The 25,134-nt window shown below is 38.6% G+C and overlaps 1 protein-coding gene across 2 annotated transcripts in view; it reads left to right on the top strand.

Annotated features, from left to right (window-relative positions):
• Window positions 1–1,330: 1,330 nt before the first annotated feature.
• The window catches only part of LOC101876207 (leucyl and cystinyl aminopeptidase), a 39,609-nt gene continuing 15,805 nt past the window's right edge, over window positions 1,331–25,134 (top strand). Inside the window, exons 1-7 of one of the 2 annotated variants that reach the window (XM_031044028.2) lie at window positions 1,331–1,607; window positions 13,576–14,416; window positions 15,278–15,416; window positions 19,024–19,155; window positions 22,177–22,297; window positions 22,862–23,016; window positions 23,347–23,460. In XM_031044028.2, the coding sequence (XP_030899888.1) occupies window positions 1,508–1,607; window positions 13,576–14,416; window positions 15,278–15,416; window positions 19,024–19,155; window positions 22,177–22,297; window positions 22,862–23,016; window positions 23,347–23,460 (1,602 nt within the window). In that variant the 5' untranslated portion in view covers window positions 1,331–1,507. Of the gene's footprint in view, window positions 1,608–10,460; window positions 10,480–13,575; window positions 14,417–15,277; window positions 15,417–19,023; window positions 19,156–22,176; window positions 22,298–22,861; window positions 23,017–23,346; window positions 23,461–25,134 lie in introns of those variants that run through there. The other variant, XM_005143440.3, reaches the window with a different exon arrangement.

Here is a 25,134-nt window from a genome sequence, read left to right as displayed (position 1 = left end):
CTAAATGATGTTACACAAAACTACACGGAAACCCTTATTCTTGTAATACTGAGCAGATGCAAATAGGTGCTCCTGTGAAATGACCTCTATACCTATATATACTAACTATGAATAGTTCCGATAGTATTCTCTTAAAACTTGATTTTAATGGGGAAATAGTTAGGGAAATTTCCACACGTGTACTAGAGCATGATCTAATTTTAGCCCTTCTTCTTCACAGAGAATAATTATGGATTGATAAAAATGAAAAATGGTGAAAGCAAATGATAAGCTGTTAAAAAAAGAAATTAATAGGGCCTCTCTGCACTCTCTGCATGACACTGTGTGGGATTCCTATACTGCTGAGTCACCTGTATGGTTGTTAATGTTTCCTTAACATATTTAAATATAGGCCAGGCAGGGTCAGTGCTTGGAAGAGAAGGCTCTCAGGACATCCCATTATATGAAAAGAAATGCTTTGATGATGTAATAATTTAATAATCGAAGTTTTTCTTTTGAGGATGGGTTGTTATATGCTAACGAGTGTCTAAAAACATGTTGGTGAGTAAACAGTAATTAAAACTGATAGGGCTCTACATTAGGCCTAGAATTAAAGTCCAAGGGCTTAATGTGAAACCTAACTAAGACCTAGTTTAAGCCACAGGACTGTCAATATAACTAAGTATTTGAAACACTTAAGACTAAGGTGTGAAAAAACAGCCTTCCCGGTTCATGTAACAGTGAGAACAGGTACAGGAGCGGGTCCGAGCTCTTTTGAATGCCTGGCCCCCATCCCCTTCCCCCACCCCCTTAAGAATAGTTAAATGTAAGATTTCTTATTTGGTAAAATAAACACAGAACCTTTAGATTCTGACTCAACACCCATTTCCTTCTTTTCTAACAATCGGGTTAAAATATTCCTATATTAAGGGGAAAAAAAGGTATTTAATCAGCCACGTGATGACAGAAGTGTGGTGGTAAGGGAACAGGGTGCAGGTAAGGCAGTAATAGGGCTAAACATAGAAAGTTAAGGTTAAATCGTGACGGTGACATACAGTCGTAGCTGGCCTGGCCCCGCGAATTGCCACGGCTGTCAGGCCCCTGCACAGCCTCTGCGGGCCTCCCAGAGCCCAGCCCCGCGGCCGGATCATCCCTCCTCTGCAGCGACGGGACACCCCCGACATAAACCCCAAGTGAGCAGGCGGCAGAGCCCGGCACCAGGACACCCGTTCCCGCAAGGACCGACCAGGGAGCCGTGCGTGACGATGCGGGCCGGCACCCAAAGCGTGTGGCTGGCGGGGGGCGGGTCTGTGAAGGGACTGGGCGGGGCGGCTGGGGGGGAAGCGGCCGCCGAGGCGCGGGCAGAGGGTTGTTGGTGAGGGCTGGGAAGCTGCGGAGTAGGGGCACATCCGCGGCCGTGGAAGGGGCTGGATCAGGTCACGCGACACCAACTGCGGTGTGAGGTGCCGTAGCAGCCCGGGACAGCGCCCAGCCTGGGAGCATGCTGCGGGAGGAGGAGTGAAGAGTCATGGCCGCGCCGCCGCATCATTTCTCCCCTCTCACCAGGAGTTTCTCTCTTGACGGCGGAGGCCAGACTCCGCGAGGGAACATGCAGCCGTTTCCCGGCGGTGAGTACTGCAGCGGCGCACCCCGAGCTCGGGATGGAGGCCCACGGCCTCCCCGGGCTGGCCCGCCTTGCCTTACCTCCCGCCGCAGGGCCCGGGCGTGGCGGGGGCGCCCAGCGGGAGCTGCTCGCCGTGCGGAGTAGAGAAGCTCCTCAGTTGTACTGTTGCCGTGGAAGTCACCTCAGGTCTTGTTTTATTTGGGTGAATAATACGTGTGTTGTAACTTGGAAGGTGAGAGGAGGCTCCTGCTCTTTCTCGGTACTTGTTGCCTGGCCATAATGGACAACATGAAGCCTGGGCAACTTCTTCACCAAGGTGCGTTCTCACTATGTATTGCTCCGTGGGAATAAAGAGCCTTGTAAGCACCCGCACGATGCCAAAGCCATCATGTCTCTCTGATGAGAAGGAAGACCCAAACCCCCTGTTTATGCAATTTTCCTGACCGAAGCACGTTCTACAGTGTTTCCTCACAGCAAAGGAAAGGAGAAATGAAATACAGGAGGATTTAGGGTGTTTAAAAAAATGTTTCAGGGTGTTCTGGAAACAGGAACCTTTCAGAAATGTCGGTGCATTGACAGAATAATAATGCTTAAAGTAGCATTGTGGTTGCAGTTTTGAGATAAGCATACAAGAGTGCTTGTTGAGAGAGTGTGTGAGCTTGTGTTTGTGACTGAAAAGAAGCCATGTAAAGTCCATGTTACCACTGCTTCTGTATTAGTAACACATTCTATCAATCCAGGACAGAAGAGGAAATTAGCTCTCAGATCAAACTGAAACTCAAGTATGTTTGGTTAGTCTTAAGACCATAGCCAAATATGGACTTAAGAAAAGACACTGGGTAAAGCAACAGCTTTCCTGTTGAAAATACAGCTCTTTTATTATAGATGGGATTTGGTCTGTTAAATTACAGGCATGCCGGGTAGCCATAGCTAAAACACGGGGTAGAGTTTGCTGCATTATATTTTAACTCTTCAGCGACCTGCCAAATCAAGAGTACAAAACTTCTGCTAAAATCAGAAAAAAACCCCCATGCAGTAAAAAATAAACTTTCTGTTTCACTTACGAAATACATTGTCATTGCCTTGTGTTTCCCTTTTTTTCAAATACTCCAAAAATTTGCTCTCTGAAGGTCATGGTCTCTGGGTATATTTTGTTGGTTTAAACTAGCAAGATGGACCTTGTTTGTTTGTTTGTTTGTTTTAAGAGTTTTTTTTGTTTGTTTGTTTCTTTGTTTGTTTTGTGGATTTTTTGTTGTGTGGTTTTTGTTTTTTCCCCCCATATTTATAGTACAGTTTGTACAAGCAATCGATCTTTTGGTTTGCAGTTTATTGCAGTCACAGGATTGTAATATGCATTCCTGTATGAGTGATGAAAAGACCTTGACTTTTAATAATACTGTAGCTTCGGGAAAAATTTTGTTTCAAGTCATCTTGCTAAGTCTATCGCCTTAGAGAGAGACAATCCTCATGTTGCTATCACTCTAAAAGTCTGACATAATACTGAATTGTGCAATAAAACATTAAAAAGATTCTGCCCTTTATCCATGCAGCTGGAAGAAGTGGCAGTGTAAGCCTGAGCGTATAGCTCAAAGGTACTTTGTGCTACCATTGAGAGGCCATGTTCATGCTCAGAACTTCCTAATTCTTTTTTCCCTTATGTAAAAAGCCTGGAGATGACGGTAAAATGGTTTGGATGAAAATTTGGAGCTTAAGCTGGTTAACAAATTTCCTCAAGAAAGCTGGCTGTGCTGGGAGTAACACTGAAGAAAATGTGCAAATATTAGAGCATACGTGTTGCTCCTTATTTTGATGATCTTGAGGTGTGTTTGGTGCTCAGTAGCAGCTGCTAAAATCTGAACTGAAAGGGATGTTTATTGGTTGGTGGTCTGAAGCTGTTATGACATCAAATCTTTAAAATAAACTATGCTTTATGGTAACTGAAAGGTTTTGGTTTGTGTTGTGCAGTAGTAATGAGTTCTGTCTGTGGGTCTGTATGTTAATTTCCTGAACAAAGTGCTGTGTAAATTCAGAGGAAAAGGTGGTTGTGATGGGAAGCTTACAGTATTATATTTGTAGCTTTCAGAGTTGTTTTGGGCTTTTACACTTACAAAACAGGGGGAACAGACTGAGCCTTATGATTTTCTGAAGCATTTCAGTTGGGTTTGGAACTCTTTGATGCCCATTTGTCAAACTGTGAAGGAGACATTTCTTGTTTTACTTTATGGATGTAGAGCTGTTTCAGAATGGATATACAGACTTTATAAAACAGTCTTTAAGGCAGCAAATGCACTAAAGTGGATATGAAAGATCACTGTTTTTCCAATTAAGAAGTCAAAAAAATCTTTTCCTAGAAAAGCTAGCAGGTGTGCTGAACTCTTACTGTTTGAATAGTTTCTCCAGTGTACTCAGATAACCTAAATAAAAATATTTAAGATTAATTTTTTACTTCAGCCCCAGCCCTGTGCTGGAAACTTAGATCAGGTTCTCTTTGGAGAGCTCTCTGCTGTGCCTTCTTTTCTGCCCAGGACTTTAGCTGAAGATAATGTATGAGTTCTGTAGCTCTAGAAGAACAGTTAATTGCAGATCTTTTCTTAGGTCCTGGAATCACTGAGTTAATCATAGGTTATTTCAAATTGGAAGTGACCTATAAGGATCATTGAGTCCAACTCCCTGCTCCTCTCAGGACTACCTAAAACTAAACGGTATGTCTGAGAATGCTGTTCAGATGCTCCTTGAGCTCTGACAGGCTTGGTGCTGGTCCCACTTCCCTGGGGAGCCTGTTCCAGTGATGAATCACCTTCTCAGTGAAGAACCTCCAGTCTGAACTTACGCTGAAATGTTATAAATGTGTCAGAAATGGTTGTTAGTAAGATTTTATTTTTTGATATAAATTTGTCAAATTTACATGACTATTCTTAATCTGAGACCTTTTCAGAAATGTGAATAATCAAACTGTAATTAGAAGTGCATGGAGAACTTCAGTGTGTTTGCACATAATTATTTTTCCAAGTTGTATGATCTCAAATCCTCTGAATTGGTAGCTAATCAGCAGAATTTATTAATTTTGTCATTTGCTACCCACACAATTTTACCCCCTAGACAAAAAAAAAAAAAAAGTGAAACACTGTCTAAAGGAGATACATCATGTAATTTGGGACATCTCTCTTTTGACAATATTATGAAATGTTTTGCAAGCTTTTTGCTTTTATTTTTAGATTGTATGTGTTTCTGAAAGATTACTTCACCATTTCCTGTTTAATATGTTAAACATGGAACTGTTCCATCTGAGAAGAAAGGAAAGATAGAAGTGAACTATTACAGCGTTTCTTACGACAGGTGATGTGCATAAACAAGTAACTGCAGAAGAGAAAACTTGTGATGGTCTGCTGAAATGTAAATAATATTCACTTTGACATTCTTAAATTATTTTTATTTTTTTTACACAGGAAATAGAAACTTTGAAGTTAATTGCATAACAAAACTGATGAACAAAATACAATATATTTCATGGGAAGAAGTGTTTTTTTTTTTAGTAGAAGGTAGAAATTATTCAAGTTAGGTAATGTAGTTTACAAAGAGAAAAATGTCATTTGCAAAATCTAGTAATTTCAGCTAGTTCCTGACTATTCAGCAACATTTTATGTCTTTGTGTTAGTTTTGTTCAGTATATATATTTTTTTTTTTCCCTTGGACGACATGGTCTAGTATGAGGTGTCCCTGCCTATGGCAGGGGGTTTGGAACTAGATGATTTTAAGGTCCATTCCATTCCATTCTGGTATTGGAGATTGCAGAAGCATATTCTGTGTGCATAATCTGTTGGGAGCAACAGGCATACACCTAGCTGTCAATATTGCATACTGTTGTTTCATGGAGCAGAAGGGTTCCTGTTGGTTTTAATCTGTATATTCAGTCTTGATCAACAGACCGAGTAATCTGTTTTGGTGAGACAGTAGACAAAGTCTCAGAATCCCAGTGTTTTCTCTCCCTCCCCCATGTTTTGCATATCCCAAGCATTTTACTTTAGTCAAATATTACTGACAGAAAAAAAATGCTGATTGTATCTCTTTCTATATGTGAGTCTTATGTTGTTGAAGTTCATGTTGCTGGATAGTATTTTTCCACAAAGCTGTGTTGTAGCATCTGTGTCTTGTGTTCCTGTGTCAGCTAAGCTAAACAGGAACCTGTTTTACCAATGCATTTGATATGTATTTGCTTTTACTGTATTTCTGTGAACTCCTTGTATAGCAATGGCTGCTCAGAAATTAATTTAGTAATTTGGATGCACTCTGTGTAGCTGAGAAACAATCTGGGCTCCATTCACATGGGCTAAGATTTACATCCTTGTTTTGCTGGCATTTTACAATGCTGGGATCTGGATGTACTAGGAACAAATCTGGAACAGAATATTCCAGCACCTGCCATGAAGTTAAAAGCAATTTGATAGTTAGTATAATGAGGGAAGTAGAGAAACGTGAGAACAGAGAAAGAATTGTTAACACATCAATAGAATTACTTGTAACTGCTTATGGTGGGAATGTTGTGTTTGTCCTGCATTAAGTACACTGATTAGGCTAGCAGGCTCCATCACAGCAACTGACTTGTTGGCAGCTCTCTTGATTGGCACAAGTTCAGGCTAGTGCAGTGCTGAAGGATGGTGCCTGGAATAGAAGAGGCTATGCTAAATGTTAAAATGCAGGAGGGTCAATATCCTTTACACTTAAAAGTTCTTTGTGGTCATTTTCTGCCTCGTCCCATTTATACACAAAGCCATGAAAGCCATTCCAGTGGCATATCTAAAATAACAACATGTAGATTCTAAACATTGTCTTTGCCAAACCTGAGTCCTTTTCACAAAAAGAGTAGGCGGTATTGTGGTAACTTTTCATCTGTAAAAATTACGATTGTGGGATTAAGATCAGTTAAGCCAAAAAACCCTCATGTTGGTTTAGAACTGTTACTATGTGGGATTGTATCATTGGCAAGGCTATGATCTAAAGAAATTATTCTCTTCTAAATAAGATTGCTGATTAAAAATACGCTTTGTCTAGAGATGAACAAAAGGTTGTGAGATTTATTTCTTTTGTATCTTTCCCCTAATTTTGCTCTTTTCTTTCTTTTTCTAGTAGCAGTTTAGTATGTTCTGAAATGTGTGTACTTTCTAATAACAGTGATGTGAACAAGGATATGTACATTGCTGGGCAAAGCAACCCAGGTTAGCTGCCTGTGTGCACAAGTTGTTGTTTGGAGCTCCCTCAGGTTTGGCTCTAGAATGACCCTGGTGGTATTTTTGCAGAAGCGTTTCACAGACCCCACAGGGCACATTCATCTGCTGTATAGATCAGTCTGTCACTCAGTGCAGTCTGCAGCTCTCTCACCTGCTTTTGCAATTACGAGAATGAATGGAAGAAGTGATCCTAGGATGCCTTCTGAAAAGCATCTGGTGTCTGAACTGCTTCTAACCCCATGGCTATAATGAAGCTGATTTCAAAGCTGATATATGATACCTGGGTAGGGTTTTGGAGCAATTTAGATCTGAGTATTTCTTGAGCTACCATGCAGGCACACTGCCATGTCTTTCTCTATCAAAGTAGTTTGTCTTACTACATAATGAGGCTGGAAAAAAGGGAGATACGTTGTTGCTCTGTTAAAACCATATAAAAGTTGTTGCATTGCAAGTCACAGGCAGTAACCTTTAGATATTATTACTTCTGTGAGCTGAACTACCAGTTATGAAGCAATGAGCATGAAATACTTGCTTGTGACCTACAAATGGTTTGTATAGTATTATCACTTGAGTTGTCAGGTTTGTATTAATTAACAATAGCAATTTGGAAGGCACATTGGGTTGTTTTTTTTTTAGAAACTCTTCTAGGTGAGAGTGTATAATAATTTGAATTTACTGCTTTAAGAACAGCAAAACCCCAAACAAACAAACAAAACAAAAAACCCTGTCAGATTGTATGACTCATAGTCTGTTAGATATTCTGCAAAGTTCTCTACAAGTTTTTCAGCAGAACAACTGTTACTGGCAGAGAAGTGTTTTGCAGCTTCAGCTGTGATGAGCTTGGTATTTATCAGCGGTGAAATTGGTAGGCAGATACAGTGAAGAAGATAGTCAGCAGTCATGAATATGTATGTTCAGTAGTTTAAGAAATTTGAGATACTATTTCCTGTCTTGTCTTGTTCCTGCAAGACTTAAGGGCCTTTTCATTAGGCCTGTGGGGTTAAACAGCTTCTATATGTTTAATTGCAAAACATGCTCTTGATCAGATTGGAAACAGGAAACACAAACCCCATGTTCTAACATTAAAGTTCAGAGCCCTCTTACCCATCCTGTGTTTTGCTCAACCCCTGGCTGAGAATGAAAAGCTAGTTTAATGTTTCTGGGCATTTAGAAGGTTTTCTCTCTCAGTAGTGCCCGAAGAGCAAAGTATAATTAAAACTCCCCTCCTTTTCCCTTCCCTCCACTTCCCCTGCTTTTCACTGTGGAAGAAATACCAGATTGAAGTTTAAAAATATTTGCTAAGATCTGAATGGACATTTTATAGCCTGGAGAAGACTCCAGGGAGACGTTATAGCAGCATTCCTGTACTGAAGGGATCCTACAAGAAACTTGGAGAGGGACTTTTTGCAAGGGCACGTAGCGATAGCACAAGGAGGAATTCCTTTAGGCTGTCAGAGGGTAGATAAAGGTTAGATATGAGGAAGAAATTCTTTACTATGAGGGTGGTGAGGCGCTGGCACAGGTTGCCAGAGAAGTTGTGGCTGCCCCATCCCTGGTAGTGCTCCAGGCCAGATTAGATGGAGTTTTGGGCAGCCTGGTCTAGTGGAAGGTGACCCTGCCCATGGCAGGGAATTGGAACTGAATGAGCTTCAAAGTCCCTTCCAATCCAAACCATGCTATGACAGTACACCTGTGTTGGTTATCAAAATTTAGACTAAGCTTGTATTGGTTAGCTTTAAATTCTTCAGTTATCCCTATTGACCTTCAAATAAATATTAAAAAAACTCTGTATTTTTTTGCCAATTGAATAAGTAAAATGTTCAATAAATTAACCACACTTTTTTTGTTGATGACATGAAAGTAGAGATTTAAAGACATATCAGTGATAGTCTGATTATCTCTGTATAAAGGTAACTGGTAAATGTTGAAAATTAATGCATGTGGTTCTTCAGCCTGAGGTCCTGCTGAAGAAAATGCAATTGTGCTTTCCTTAAAAATCAGGAAGACACTTTCAGAAAGCCTTTTACAAGCACCCAAGACTAATAAACAGTGACTTACATGAGATTACGCTCCCAGCTCCTGTTTCTTATGGCAATTTAAGGTAAGAGAGGGTCTTGAAATACATAATCATGTATTGTTTTAATTTCCATGATACAGACCAAATGGCAGAATTCTGCTCCTGTGTGTGTGCAAAAGCTCATTACTGCAGTACTTGATCTCACATTCATGAAACAAGCAAACAAAAAACCCCCCAAATTAAACAAAACAAACAAGCACTCTGTAAGAACTGTTTTTGACTCCAGCAAACACTGACACTAGGGCATGCTCAAGCTTCTAGCTGCTGTAACTTCAAGCTTAAGCTTTATGCTTTTTAGCATCATTTAATTAGTGCCAACTGGGGAGCAACAATACTTAGCCCCATGAATTTTTTTTTTATTTTTTTTTTACTCCTTGTTTTCCCTTGTGTTTAGTACAGACTTAAATTTAAATTTTCATGCCTCATGACAGGTATTTTTTGTAGTGCATTTTAGCAGCTCAGATTGGTACTTCCTGAGTTGTAGACTTGCATGATCACAAATGCTTCTAGTTTGCCTGCAGCCTCTGGCATGGCAGTGGTAGTTCACTGGAATGTGCAGCTTCCTTACAGATTAAAGTTTCCTAGTACTGAAGTTATACCAAGTTTTTCTGTGTCATATTTGGAATCTGAATTTATGTGCAATGCTTATGTCTTGAATTGGAATGTTTGTGTCTTGGCCATGCTTGGTGTGAAAGATCATACTGAAATGTGATGGTTACAGTCATGTTCCTCGGGCTGCTGCTTATTCCTAATGACTTGTTTTTTGTTTAAGAATACTTTTTTTGTCTTTCCCGTGGGCTTTTAGCTATATTGTAGCAGCTCATAAATTAAAACTAAGAGGTTGTAAGAGTTAATTCATATGACTGATGATTTGTACTATAATATTATAAATCCCAGTGAACCAGCATGAAACAAACAATCCAGAGTTAATCTGAGTGTAAAAAATTCATACATGTTTGCCATGGCTCCTCTCCAAAAAGTAGCCTGATTTCTATGCTTCTGTGAATGCACATACGTAATTCCAGTAAGCTTTTGGTACCTTGTCTATATGCTCTTCAGTGCGGAATGGTAGTCTAGTGTTGCCCTTGAGCTTCAGGAAAGTTCTGATCTTACAGATTTTCATCACTACTGAAGAACCAAGACTTTGCAAATGCTTCAGCAGAAATTGGTTTTAACTGTTGTTTTCATGGAAATGAATGTCTCTTAGGTATTAAAACTGTGAGTTGCCTTGAAACTAACTTTTGTTGTAGCTTTTCTATCCTAGTTTCAGTTGGAGATTGTTTTGTATAATTCTTTTTGACTGAAAGAGTGCTTGCATGCAACTTTTTAAAATACTTGATAGTTGGCTTTAGAAAAAAACTTACTAGAGAATAAACTTTTCAAAAAGCAAACTGTTCTGTTAGCAACAGAGCTGATAAAGCCTACTTTCTGCCAGATTTATACTCTTTATCTTTCTCCTCCTTCCCTCTGCAGTGCCTCCCCTGTCATCTACCTCTTTTGCTGGCCATGCAGCAGTACATGCCATGGCTGGTGCTGGAGCTGTGTTGTCTTCTGCCTTTTGGAGTGGTTGAGATGTGAGTCTTAACACCTGCCTTTTCTACATAGCAGATATTGATTTGGGTGTCTTCCACCAGCAGCTGGTTGGTTTTGGGTGGGATTGCTTTGGGACTTGAAGAAATTTGATCTATTTTCAAATTTGGTTGAATCTAGACAGCAGATTTGAAAAGCAGCCAGCAGAGGGAATAATCAGAATCTCTGTTACAAGTGGTTTAATGAATTCTTGATAAACTGTTGGGCAGAGGAATTATAAGAAAGCTTCCGTTGCACAATACTTTGTCTTTCTGTTAATTTTTCTGCTCTAGTTTATCTGTGTGTTCATTTGAAACTTAGCTTTCTACCCTCTTTCTTTACTCTGAGGTTTCCAATCTGACATAAAAGTGCATATGCTCTAGTGTAGAGACCATAGTGCTGGGCAAGTAAACTGCAACCACAGCCTAAAGGGTGGAACATGAGCATTGTTCTGGGAAATGCCATAGGGACAGAAACTTTCAGAAGCTGCTTTTTGCCTGGAGATTGGAGTAGGTGACTTCCTGAGATCACTTCCAACTCCAGGGATCTTGTGACCCTATGATCCTATTCCTACCCAGAGCAGCATGTTTACATTGAGACAAAAGGTGAGCAGGTAGATCCAAATTCCATCAATCTGCTTTCATCCATCTCTGTATTGCTTGATCAGACTGACCAGTGTACCTTTGTTCTGCTGACTTTTGTGGAGCAGGATTTTTTTTTTTAATTTTTTTAAAATTTTTCCTTATTTTAAGGCAGGGAAATGTTCAAAGATGACTTCCCCCCCCCCCCCCCCAAGTAACCCAGATGCAAGGTGCTGATTTACGAAGCTCTTATTTGTTTTGAAGGTATCTGAACAGTATGTCAATCTAACTCTAGAATAACTGGCAGGCTAGTATCATTAGAGATTTAATACACAGATACTATATAAAGTGGAAAGTGTAGTAGAACATAGGCTAGAGTAAAGATTCTTGCTCCTTTTCAGAGTTATGGCTACAGATGCAGTGATTTTCAGAGTTTGTGCCCATGAAACAGGAAGTCTTGGTACATTTTAAAGTAAAGTTGAGGAGTTTAGTATATCTGGTTTGAAAACATTCTTGCTGTCTTTTCTTTAAGATGTTTTATTTTCACCTATGAGAATTTCAGCCATAAAGAAACCTGACTTTAAAAAAAGGTGGGGAAAAAAAGCTTACTACTGAACCACAGATCTTTACCCTCCCAGTATCTTACATAGTCTGTTTCAACATCTTAGATCCTATCAGGCAGCAATATATAGTTATATTCCTGAAATTATTGTTACTTGTTTCTGTACAATATCCTCAGTTATTGGATGGGACTTCAGCAATATAGATAAAATCACTAATGTATTATGGGAACACTGATATTATACATTCTATATAGATTGGCAAATTGTGTATTTCTATCAGAAATCCATAAAAATCAACCTGCTTTTCAATATATTTAAATCAAAAGAAAAAATTATCTTCTGGGAACCTAAAAGGTGGTGGATAGAGCTGCGATGTGATTATTGTTCAATTATAAGTAGACCTTCATGTCTGAAAGAGGTTAGTTTCATTCTGAAGCCTGGCAGTCAAACAGGAGTTTTGTCTAGTCCCTTAGAAGCTGTGAGAGGGGGGGTTAACTCAAGTGTAATGTCAAGACCCCAAAACTCTGTGGTGTCCTGACAAAAGCTAGTTAGCATCCTTTCTATGTTTATAGTACTTCGTATTAAATACAGTATGAAAAACATACCTTGCTCAGAAGTTGGCTATTTTTGGATGTCCATGTCCAGTTTTTATTTCTACAAGTGTTTTTAATTTTTTCCACTTTTCAGTAGGTTAGTTGAAAGGTAACCTTTTACATAAGCAGTTACAGACATCACCAGAAGTTTGGTTAAAGTATAACTGCATGTGGAGTATGAAAGTATCTGATACGTTTAAAATTTTGTATGAATTTCAGTTCTTCTTTTATGTTCAGTTATGTTATCTGTCAAGGACAATTTTTGTGGAGACAAAATCTGATTGGCACTGGTTTAACTTTTTACCTGCATGGATTTTTTCAGGGGTTGTATGAGAAGGTATCTGTTGAAACAATAATTTTTATACTGCCATTTTAATTTGAGGAATACTTTTCATCTTTTTTTGGGGTATATGCAAAAATGAAGATTAAAAATGTCAAATGGATATTTGTGTAGCTGCCAGCACATTGATAGATTTTCTCCTTTATTAAAGAACTCATTAACTATTATATTCAGAAACTCCTCTAAAACTGTATTGGCTGCCTGTGTTTTATCCTGCAACTGAAAGAATATTCCATCTTGACTAATTTATTTGAATACAAATACAGTTTACTGGGGTAGGAATAATGTAGCCAAGACACTGACATCAATAAATGAAGGGTGATAAGGGGCTGCAGCACCTCCCATATGAAGATAGGCTGAGAAAGTTGGGGCTGTTCAGCCTGGAGAACCTCATAGCAGCCTTCCAGTGTCTGAAGGGGGGCTACAAGGATGCTGCGGAGGGACTGTTCGTTAGGGACTGTAGCAATAGGACAAGGGATAGTAAGTTTAAGCTTAAACAGGGGAACTTCAGGTTAGATATAAGGAAGAAATTATTTATTGCGAGTGTGGTGAGGCGCTGGCACAGGTTGCCCAGAGGAGCTGTGGCTGCCCCATCCGTGGCAATATTCAAGGCCAGGCTGGATGGGACTTTGAGCAACTTGGTCTAGCGGAAGGTGCCCTCTCTGGGGGACATGGACAGGGGGATTGGAACTGGATGATATTAAGGTCACTTCCCACCCAAACCATTCTGTGATTTTAAATGGGAGTGCTATGTAGTGGTATAGCTGATCCCTGGTTATGGTGCAAGACATGATTGAGTATGCGCAACGGAAGCATTTTTTGAAGATGCTAAATAAGAAATTATGGTAGGCAGAAAAGCACAGAAACGTTTTTTAGAAACAAACCTGAGATAGAAAATTGGTGACTTCTTGATTGCATGTTCTGTAAAAGTGTTTACCATTCTGTAATTCAGTAAACTATATCTGAGGTATTATAACTACAACTTTTGTTTATCGTGTAACATACAATCTTTTTTTTTTTTCAGATCAAATACAGTTACCCAGGAATATGATTGAAAACAGCATGTTTGAAGAAGAGCCTGACGTTGTTGACTTGGCAAAAGAGCCTTGTTTACATCCCCTGGAGCCTGATGAAGTGGAATATGAGCCGAGGAGCTCACGGCTCTTGGTTCGTGGCCTTGGAGAGCATGAAATGGATGATGATGAAGAGGATTATGAGTCATCAGCAAAATTGCTGGGGATGTCCTTCATGAACAGAAGCTCCAGTCTCCGGAACAACATGTCTGTCTATCGACAAAGTTCAAATGGATCATGTTCACTGCCCTCTGCAAGGACCATGGTGGTTTGCACAGTTACTCTTGTGATTGCAGCCGCATTAATAATGGTGATATATCTTCTTCCAAAATGTACCTTTACCAAAGAAGGTTGCCATAAAAAAAATCATACAATTGAACTAATATACCCCTTGGCAACCAATGGGAAAATATTTCCATGGGCAAAAGTTAGACTTCCTTCTGATGTTGTACCACTGCATTATGATCTTGTCTTGCAACCAAACCTAACTACTCTGAAATTTTCAGGCTCTGTAAAGATAGTGGTTAATATCATCCATGTAACTTGGAAGATTGTACTTCACAGTTCAGGGCTTAATATCACCAAGGCAACTATTACTTCAGCAGGAGGGCATCAAGAAAAGCCAGCTGAATTCCTGGAATATCCACTGCATGACCAGATTGCAGTCATGGCTCCTGAGGCTCTCCTTGTAGGACAGAATTATACTGTCAACATAGCATATTCATCTAATTTATCAGATACTTACTATGGCTTTTATAAAATTTCTTACAAGGATGAGAATTCCAAGCAAAGGTATGTCCACAAATGCGTCTTCTCTATCACTCTAGATTGTGTTTTAATAATAATAGAAATAACAGGGATTGCTTTTTCTATTGGGTGTTTTGTACAACTGATTCCTGTTGAGCAAAATCCATCTTTTATCTCCTGATTAAGCAACCTGAAAAAATGTCTTTATTAGATGACTTCATTAAGTCAGGGCAACCTCTCTGTCAGTTAACTGCAGTGCACTATAGTGGTTGTAGGTAGTTATAATGTGGCTTTTTGTTTGTTTAATTTTTAATTTCTCCCTGGAAGTTCTTCCCAAATCTCCCTAGTCCCTGAGTCTCAAGGGGCTGAGGGAACAAAGTCTCACCATTGTAACGGAAGATCAGGTGTGAGACTATTTGAGGAACCTGAATATGCACAAAACCATGGGACCCAAAGAGGTGCATCCTACAGTCCTAAGGGAACTGGTAGATATAGTTGCCAAGCAGCTCTCAATTGTCATGTCAGTCATGAAGTCCTCAGTGACTGGAGGAAAGAGAAACACGACACCCACTTTTAAAAAGGGTAAATCAGTGTTTTTTACCAATAAGGTTAATGAAATTGCCACCCACCACCAACCACTTTGAATGGGTCTTAACACTGGTCATGTACTTGAAGAGTGTTCATGCTTTTGGCACACATTTGTCCATGCACATGTGCTAGAAACAAAGCGGTGCAATAAATGAAAGATAGAAAAAGCAGTATCAGTCAGTCCAGGGCCACCTGACAGAAAGCTACTCCCGTAACAAACTTAACGAGTTCTGAGGGGAAATGACTGTTCTATCATAAATAAACTGACATTATTCTTTTAATAATTCTTAATTCGCTTTTCTCTACTCTTCCCATTAGGTGGTTTGCAGCAACTCAGTTTGAACCTGTGGCAGCAAGGTCTGCTTTTCCGTGCTTTGATGAACCAGCATTTAAAGCTACTTTTTTAATCAAGATCAAGAGAGATGAGAAACTTTCCACTCTGTCAAATATGCCAAAGGTACCTGCTTTTGTAGAGAAATTTTAGTAGAGCAGCTGACGAGGAAATCTGTTTAAGTGCTTTGTATTGTGTTTTATTGCATTAATGCTCGGAATACTGACTTGAGCAGATATGCTATAAAGTCTGTGACTTTTTAATAAAACAGCTATCTCTTCCTCAAAGATTTGAACTTTGTAGAGAAAACTGATCAATGTACTGCACAATGTAGGATGTTGTTGTAGGGATATTATTGTAGGATGTTGAATGGCTATGGCAGGGATTCCTGTTACATTTAAATGAATCATTATTTTGCAGGAATTTTGTTGTTGGCTACAACAGTCTCAACAGACCTTAAGATTCACTTTTGTGTTTTCTATGTTTGCTGATGCTGCACATGTGCAGAATACTGGAATATCTTTACCGATACTTTGTGTAACTAGCAACAGTCTCTGTGAAAGGTGTGCCTGACCTTGAAGAATGTGCATTTGAACCTAAAATGAGGCGAAGTAAGGTGTGAATATAGAGCCAACCCCAGAATATGGATGAGGGATCTGAAATTTCTTCAGCTAGATCTTTTCATGCAAAATCTTGTAAGAGCATATCTGAATTTTATGGTGATGCTTTATGATGTTCAACCTTTTGACAAACATTTTTGGAAGCCTAATTCTTTTAGACAGACCAGCAAGACTAATTTCTTACCTAGTCTGTGTCTGAAATAGGTTATCTTTCACCAAAACATTATTATCATTTACCACCGAACATAAGTTATCTTTCACCAAAACATTATTATCATTTACCACCGAACAGAAACTCATTGGAGAGTGTTTCCTGTGGCTGATAGTTGCTAGTGCTTTGGTTAACAGTTACCTACCTACTGTCGCTTAGTATGTCTGCTTATGTCCATTGTGATAATAGACTTCTCCAGCAGAATAAGTGATAACAGTAAGATATCTCATGGTAGCAAGCACGTGTGTCTACTTCCTTTTTTTTCTTTTTCCTACCATATGTGATTTTGCAGCACCTCCAAGGTGCCTTCCTCAGTAAGTGCTTTGTTGAATCATTTAACCTAGACCCTCCATCACTTTCCTTACTTTCTCCTATGATTTCATTCAGATTTCATGTCTTTTGTGAGAGGTGTTAATTAAACTTTGCATGTGGAGGAAGAAGTCACTTGGGAAAATGCTGTGCCTGTGTTTGTAGTGTTGGGCAAGACTGTGACATTTCAGATTGTGTCTTGCTGCAAACTATGCTAGTGAGTCACGATGTAGTGAACACTGAGTGTTCACTCAGAGATATGAGCAGACTTTTCAGGCTTCCTGAGAGAGTCTGCAGAGAAGCTGACACTCTGTGTTGCCAGAATTGAAACTTGAGTCCGGCCAACGTGCCTGAAAGGGTAACTCTGCATTTTTTGTTTAGTGAGTTTTTTATTTGTTGCCAGAGAATCTTCCTCTAATTAGACTGGAAATAGCTCTTGCACCTCAAGAAATGCGAATTAAATCTGAAAGGCTGTTGTAACACCTGCATGTCTGATAAAGATTTGAGAAAGCTTCTGGATGTGGAACAAAGACATTAAAGCAATGAAGTTGTATATTTAGTGCTGGGGATCAAATGTGAATTCTTGTGTCAAAAAAACAAGTCAGGTTTAGTTAGAATCTATCAAGAAGATATAGAAACATGTAGAGAAAATGAACTGATGAATTTGCTGATGGGCAACATCTCCAAGATAATTACTTACTTGTGCTTATACTGCAAACAATATTTTTGTCCTCCAAATTTATACTCTGATAATTTGATATTGTATAATTCTGCTTTTGTTGTACAAGGTCCAAGCATACAGTCTCTTAATGGGTTCAAAAGTAGTTCCTTTGTTTTTGTAAGTTGTCCGGATAACTTGCACATGTGAATTACAATAAAAACTTTTTTTTTTAACTGTATAAATTAAGAAATTAGACAAGAGTTTCTGTGAAATAGCTACATCAACACAACACTTTTTCTTCTGTCTGTGGCAGTTTGTTTAAATGGTACCCATTTTTATATGTAAATCTTCTTTTAAGTGGCATGGTTTTATGATTTATTTCTTTGGGGTTTTTTGATCTCACAAGAGCTTTAGCACATGCTGAATTCTTACATTTTAGATTTAGCCTGGAAGGTATCCTCTTACATACTATGGGCTCCCTATGCAATTATGTACAAGCTAAGGAGTTGACCCTTGCGTGAATAAAGAAATAAATTGTGTTTTATAGAAGTATATTGTGTTGATGAGATCATTATGGGATAGTTTTTTTTTTTTTTTCTGAAAATAAACACTTAAACTCCTGTTAGGAAAAATAAAAAGTGGTACAGATACTTCTGTTATTACAGTTCTTGGTAATAAGTTGTGCTGAATGGAGAGACTTCATAATTTAGCCATGAGATGGTTAAATGTGAACTTCATTTTCTATAAATACATACATGAGCAAGAGATCTTCGAGGCAGGCCTTCTCAACTAGCATGCACATTACCAGGATATCAATATGTAGTGCCTGACATGCATTAAAGCTAGAAATAAACTGTGTATGCTTGGGCTTGTGGTGTTTTCTGTTGTGATTTTGTTAGTGGTTTTTGTTTGTTTGTTTGTTGTATTTTTTTAATGAGGAAAACTGATTTTTGAACCAGTTTATCTGCAGCCACAGTATATTTTCTTAAATAGGATATCACCTCTTTATAAAGATTAAGCTGTAGTAAATACAGAAATGTTGAGTTGCTGAAGGAATACATTGATGGCATTCTGTTATATGCAGTGGTCAAGCTAGATAATTGTACTGTTGTGTCTTCAGGCTTGAAAAAGTATTTCTCTTTAAGATTGGTAGCTAAATTTTCTGTGGCAGTTAAATGTTTAATCATTGTTTGGTTTAAAATAACCATGTCTAAAACTAAGTTTATTTTTGTTTTTTAAATATTTGTGGTTTCTGAATCAAGTTTATTTATGAAGTTTAGGAAGCCATATGAACTGCCATCTTTCTCTCCAGACCTTTACTATTCTGCACTACATTGGTTTTAAACATTTCGCTTTATTCTTTATGTAATTTATGCTTGTGAAGGACTATACAGAAAAGTAAGGCATATAGTGTGCCCTTTCCAGGGCTAATACTAAAGAAAAACTTCTGCACTAAATGTAATTTGAGATACATGATGGTATCTTACTTCAGAAGACTGAGCAGATAGTTATATTTGACAGTGTGTTCTTAAGCTGGGCAAGTTTTTACTTTAAATTAACAGAAAACTTAGGTTTTCTTCACTTTTTAAAATGCAGTCTCTTTTCTTTTATAAAGGTGTGTGTGAGTGTCTTTTTGTTCTGCCATTTAAAAATAGTGAGTATGTCTGGTTACCTAGTTTTGAAAAGGCTTCTGGGAAAAGACAAATGTTTAACTCATGCAATACCACTATTTTTAGTAGGCCATGCTGAACTGTGTCTCCGATCTATCCTAAAGCCCTTTTGAATTAATGCTAATCTTTACATAGATTTTGGATTATACAGGGGGTTGAAGTGTGAACTAAATTATATATATCTTTTATTTAACATTGTTTCCTTGCATGTCTTATTGGCTTTTTTTTTGCCTGTATTAATAAGTGTTCCTTTCACCTGCAGAAAGCCACTACTCCTGTGACAAATGGAATTGTTCAAGATGAATTTTTTGTGAGTTTGAAGATGAGCACCTACCTATTAGCCTTTGTTGTTGCAGACTTGAAAAACATCAGTAGGGAAACTAATGGGAGTCTGGTATGTTTGTTGCATTTTCAGTTCTCCCTCACCCCTCTCAAGTCAACCAGCCAATCAAAACAAAACATAAAAAATCTGCAACCCACAAGCAAGCTTTGTCTGTTTTGGATTTATTTTCTTGTTTTTATTATATTCATAATAGTATAGGGGGAAAAAACCATATGCTATAGGTTGGGCTGACTTAAGTGCTTATACCAGATTGAGAAGACTGTTACAGCAAGGGACTTAGCATTAGGTCTTGTTAACAGTGGAAATTTACAAAATCTAAAATTCTTAAAAGCTGTCAGAGCTGAAAGTTTTAAACTTTTAGTTTTAATGCTTCATCTGTGAGGGAGTAATGTAATGAAAACCAGGCATTGTTCAGGTGATGTACAGAAGCATTACAGTTAACAAGGAAGCATACATACTATTTTCAAGCTCCAAATATATTCTATGCCTGCAAAGATAATCTACTAAAAAAGCCCCAGACAAGCCCATGACCTGCAGTAAAGCAAACAGACTAAGTTTATATCTGCATTTAGTCACCTGAATACAATTATTTCAAGGTGAGATTTTTGGTTTTGGAAGGTTGAAAAAATCAAACAGTTGATCTTTATCCTTCATGGGGATATAGCCTGCATGGTCAGTGAGCAGTTCATATGATGTGTGTAATTACAGTAACTAAAGAAAAAGCATTTTAATATTAGGAGGTGCTCCTTTATCTCATTTTAGGAGGTCCAGGAGTTTCATGTGAGCAATGACTCCCCAGCAGGAACTGGCCCGTCCTCATGAAAAGTCAGAAGTGCTAGTACCTGCCTAGAGAGGGTCAGAGGGAATAAATACTGCTAGTAACACTGAGAAGGAGAAGCAGCCCTCTGTTTAATTCAGTATACACAAGTAAACATACTGGTCAATAAGCTTTGAATCTGACTTAGACAAGTATTATAGCTATATAATTATAGCTGAATAGGGCAGACTGTTTGGTCAGGTTAGACGAAACTTTACAGGTCAGTAAAGTTAGACCACTATGTTTTTTTATTTCCCCTCTAATCCCCACCTTGTGGCTACCATTCACGTGTGTATTTGAACTGTAGTCTGGTAAAACCATCTAGCCAGTTCTGTAGCAGGCATAAAACTGATGAGTATACTAAATGTTTCATGTCTGTAGAACTGGAAACAGCTACCTATGGAGGTGTGCTTTGCTTTGTTCATAAAACTGAGTAATTTGCATGGATTATCAGAACTTCTGAGGTATTTGTGGCAGAGGCATGTAGGACAGGAGAAAAGGACTGTGTGATGTGTACTAACTAATGAAAAAGGTTCTTAACTGTGCTTCTCCTTCCATTTTGACCACCAAGCAAGATTTGGCCAAGCTAGGGAAGACCAGCAGACCTTTAGAAGGCACCAAACACAAGGGTTTTAGCAGTATCTAAGAGTACTCAACAGCTTAAAGGAAGAAAGCATAAAAATAGTTATATCAAGTAAGGTCAGAGTCTAGCTAGTGGGTTGTTCTGTTGCCAACAGCATCTAGTAGGTCAAGGAAAATTGTAAGGAGATTTTCTCAGAATGCTTCCAGCTGTTTGTGGCTGGAAGATTCAAAGATTTAAGCTAACCAGTTCGCACAGAGTAAGCTTGTTGTCTTAAATGTTATAAAATAGCCTAGAGTTGAAGTCTGAGAACTCAGAAGATCCTTTGGTTTTTATCTTAAAATTTGCAGCTAAGAATACATTTCCAGGAGTACTAGATTTTGTCCTTACTGGTTCAAACTCAAAAATTAAAAGATGACACTATCTATTTGAAATGTCATTTGTTTACTGATTTGTATTATGGTAAGAGGAAGGTTTTTTTAAGAGGATAATTAGTCTCAACATATTTTTTGTTTGTGTATGAATGGGCATCCTAAACCTGGATCAGCCTGTAACCTAATTGAAGTTACGTTATTGATATAGCCACTTCAGTGTGACTAGAGGGAGGCTGTAACCTCTCAATTTATGTGAATGCTTCTTACATCAGCTCTAATGCAGCTCTGCTTTAGGTAGGAAAATGGATTAACTTTTGCCAGTTATTATTTCTTTGGAGAATTTCTTGCAGATGATACTAGTGTTACCATACTGATAGACTAAATTTACAGACAAATTGAGGCATGCAGGGGGTGTCACTTAACTCATGAGGGAGTGAAAAAGCAACTGGATCAGCTTCTGTTTATGTAGACCCTTAAGGAATACTTTCCTTAAGGGTATCAGCAATGAATTGTTCTCACATACACACTGGTCACCTGGATAGTCTGTCTGTATTTTGACTGGCTTTAGCAAAAAAAATTAACTCTTCACTGGCAGCTTCGTAACTAGTATTTGTAACTGATTTGTGTACTCCCAAAACTGTGTCCTGGGTTCAGCAGTAGCAGTCATTTTTTTCCTTCTTAGTAGCTGGTGCAGTGCTGTGGGTTTGACTTTCAGCCTGGGAACAGTGCTGATAACACTGATGTTTTCAGTTGTTGCTCAGTAATGTTTACTCTGACCAAGGACTTTGTGAGTTTCATGCTCTGCCAGGGAGGAGGGGAGGCCGGGAGGAAGCAGAGACAGGACACCTGACCCAGACTAACCAAACGGGTATTCCATATCGCAGCACACCATGCCCAGTATGGAAACTGGGGGCAGTAACCTAGAAGGGCTAGATCACTACTTGGGTTGGGCTGGGTATCAGTTGGCGGGTGATGAACATTTGTATTCTCTTCCCCTGTTATTTTCCTTATCATTATTATTATTGGTGGCAGCAGCAGTGATTTGTGTTACTCCTTAGTTACTGGACTGTTCTTATCTCAACCTGTGGGAGTTACATTCTTTCTATTCTCCCTATCCCTCTGGGAGTGGAGGGGAGGAAGAAGATGGGTGAGTGAGTGAGCGGGTGTGTGGTTCTGAATTACCAGCTGGGCTTAAACCATGACACTGTCCTACCTGTTTCATGAACTTCCGCAAGCTTCCCTTATAGCTACAAAAGTTTTAGAAGTAAATGTTTCAAAATCTTTTTTTCTGTTTGGACTAGGTATCTGTCTATGCTATACCACAGCATCTAAACCAAGTTGAATATGCCCTAAACACATCAGTGAAACTTCTGGCATTTTATCAAAACTACTTTTTAATAAACTACCCTCTTGAAAAATTAGGTAAGTCCTTGTCTTCTGAAAATTGCAAAATAAGGTTTCCCCTAAATTTTAAAAAAAAAAGTGTGTAAGTATGACCATTAAGTCATTCCCAAGCAGGATTTTTTTTATAAGCTTTTGACACTGGATTGCTTATAATTATACATGACATCAAAGCAGTCCATGTAAATTTAATGTGATATGCCTTGATAGGGAGATACAGAATTCTCAATCTGTGAATCATGTTCACCAGTGCAAAATCTGCACCCTCACTTCTCTGCACGTACTAGTTTGTAAAGATAATCAAACGTAGTCCTCTAAACCACTGCTTTCGGTAGGGCAGCCTCATTTCCTCATTAGTTGTTAATGCAAGGTCTAAAAGCAGTGTAGTGCTTCAAGTTGTTTGTTTAAGAGTAGTACTAGAGAAAGATAGCTGTAAGTCTGTGGGGCTTCTATGCTGCTTGAGATGTGAGCACATGTCTACACCACAGGATTTTAATAATGAGGTTTTCAGGGATTATTGAATAGAACAGGTAGAAAATTACTCTAACTAGCAATTTTCAAATGCTTTTCTCAAATCTTTTCCAGATTTGGTAGCAATTCCTGATTTTCAGTCTGGTGCAATGGAAAACTGGGGCTTGATCACCTTCCGAGAATCAGCACTCTTGTTTGACAGTCATACTTCTTCAGCAAGGGATAAAAAGTCAATAACCGCAGTGATAGCACATGAGCTTGCCCATCAGGTACTCTACTGGGGAGGTCATTGTTTAAATGTGATGGGTTCTTTTTTTTTTTTTTTAATGTAATTTTGTCCTTAAACTCGCCCCTGTCCTCACTATGACGGGATTGTACATTGTGTCTGTTGGAAATACCTATGGGTGTATTTTTTTCCAGTACAGCAGGTGGGGTGCAACTCTGCCTGAAGTACTTAGGGAGTTGTTCATGCAAAGTTATTATTGTGTTTTTGTCTGAACTTGATTTTGCTGCAAGACAAAGCTAAGGGTGGACGAGGCGTTACTGTACTAATCTGATTTTATTTATGAAAAAAGAATAATATTTTTGTTCTTTTGTAGTGGTTTGGCAATCTGGTAACTATGGAATGGTGGAATGATCTCTGGCTGAATGAGGGATTTGCCACTTTCATGGAGTACTTTGCCATGGAAGAGATTTTTCCAGAATTACATTCAGTAAGTACTTTCTGTAACTACATTTACCATCCCTTCTGTATGATCTATGTTTTAATGCTGTCTGTAAAGGACTGATACTTAAGAACCTACACTGAAATTCCCTTTGGGCAGCATTGAGGTTATACTTTATTTCCTCTTCTTTGGCAATTTCATTATATTGGAAGTGGTTTGGGAGGTGGGGTTTGGATATGCTGGTTTTGTGTTTGTATTTTTTGTTTTGTTTTGGTAGTAGTCTATATGTAGCTTTTATGTTTTTTTGTAGGTTAAAGTGTTCTGTGCAGGACAGCAGGTATTAAAACATGTGGGTGTCTATATATCAAATTACAACTTTTCTTTACACAGAAAGTCTAGGGATATAATTGACCAAGTATTTTTTCTAGTAAACTACTAAGAAAGTAGTACCCTTCTTTTCCTAGTACATGTAAGAAGCAACAGAGATTCAGGTTGCTAAGTATTACTATGATAATTTCTGTCTTTCCATTGCGATACCTGCTTCTGTCTGAATCAGTTTGGGATTCACAAATCAGGGGATCTCATATGAAAGTATCATATGGTCCCACCTAATGAATTCTGAAAAGCATTGACTTACACAAATAATACAAAACACTGCTCCTACTGGCACCTGTGTTTGCACATGTGGCTGAAGGAAAGTACTCGGGTACTAAGTGACCAAGCTTTTCAAACCCTGGAAAACTTGAAGGATTCAAGTTTGATCTTTTGTTGTCTAAGGAACGGATACCACCTGTAAAGCATCTCTGTCACTGAATGAAGACAGAGAAACCAGGATTAGTGGAATTAAAGGGAGAGAGCAGTAGGGTGACTAATTTTGCATCCTAGGTAAGGGTATGTCCTACGAGAGGAAGGCTCTGGAACCAGCTTCGAGGAGTGTTTGTGATTTGCAGTTTTAATCATGGGATTAAAAACCTGACATGTACCATGTCCTGCTTGCTGGATTGTTTTCTTCTCAGCATTCTGACTGTGACTTTTAGTTCTTAATACATCTTCATTGCTGCATTAAGAAAGTTGGGCTGCTAATTTGGTTTAGTAGAATTCTTTTTTGGAACTGGGTGTTTAAAAAATTTTTCAGTTTGGCCTAGCTTGGTTGTTGAGTTTGATGCCCACTGAAAGCATGCTTGTGGGGTGCTTCTTGGGTACGTGTGTGGTGACGAAAGGAGAGAAAACTGGACTAATGTTTTAAAAAGAACACATCTAACACTTGCATACTTTGTTTTGAAAGATGCCTAACGTAAAGCTTTCAGCAACATCTTATTTCGCCAGTTGGCAATGCCAAAAATGTGTTTTGGTAAAAAATAACAAAAAACCCAAATCACTCATAAATTCTGCATTCAAGAAGAATTGCTTTAATATTTTAAGGTGTATCTTTATTGTATCGTACAGAACTCACTACTGTGTAGAGGTAACTGTATACAGAATTGTTTGCTCAAGTCTCAGTGAAATTAAATGGACAAATACCAGTGCAATCAGCTTCTTTTGAGTGTTTGGAGTTGTTGTGTTCTGTTAGCAATGTATTCAATTCAAATATCTTAATTCTAGAAGAAAAGAAGGAAGAGACTTTGTTGCTAGGATCACTAGAAGAGATGTTTACATTCTCACAAATAACACCATAGTGAGTAATTTCACCAGACTTCATGCTTCAATATTAAAGCATACCAA

This window comes from Melopsittacus undulatus, chromosome Z (assembly GCF_012275295.1).
Source record: "Melopsittacus undulatus isolate bMelUnd1 chromosome Z, bMelUnd1.mat.Z, whole genome shotgun sequence".
NCBI lineage: Eukaryota > Metazoa > Chordata > Aves > Psittaciformes > Psittaculidae > Melopsittacus > Melopsittacus undulatus.
This window is presented reverse-complemented; position numbering and strand designations above follow the sequence as displayed.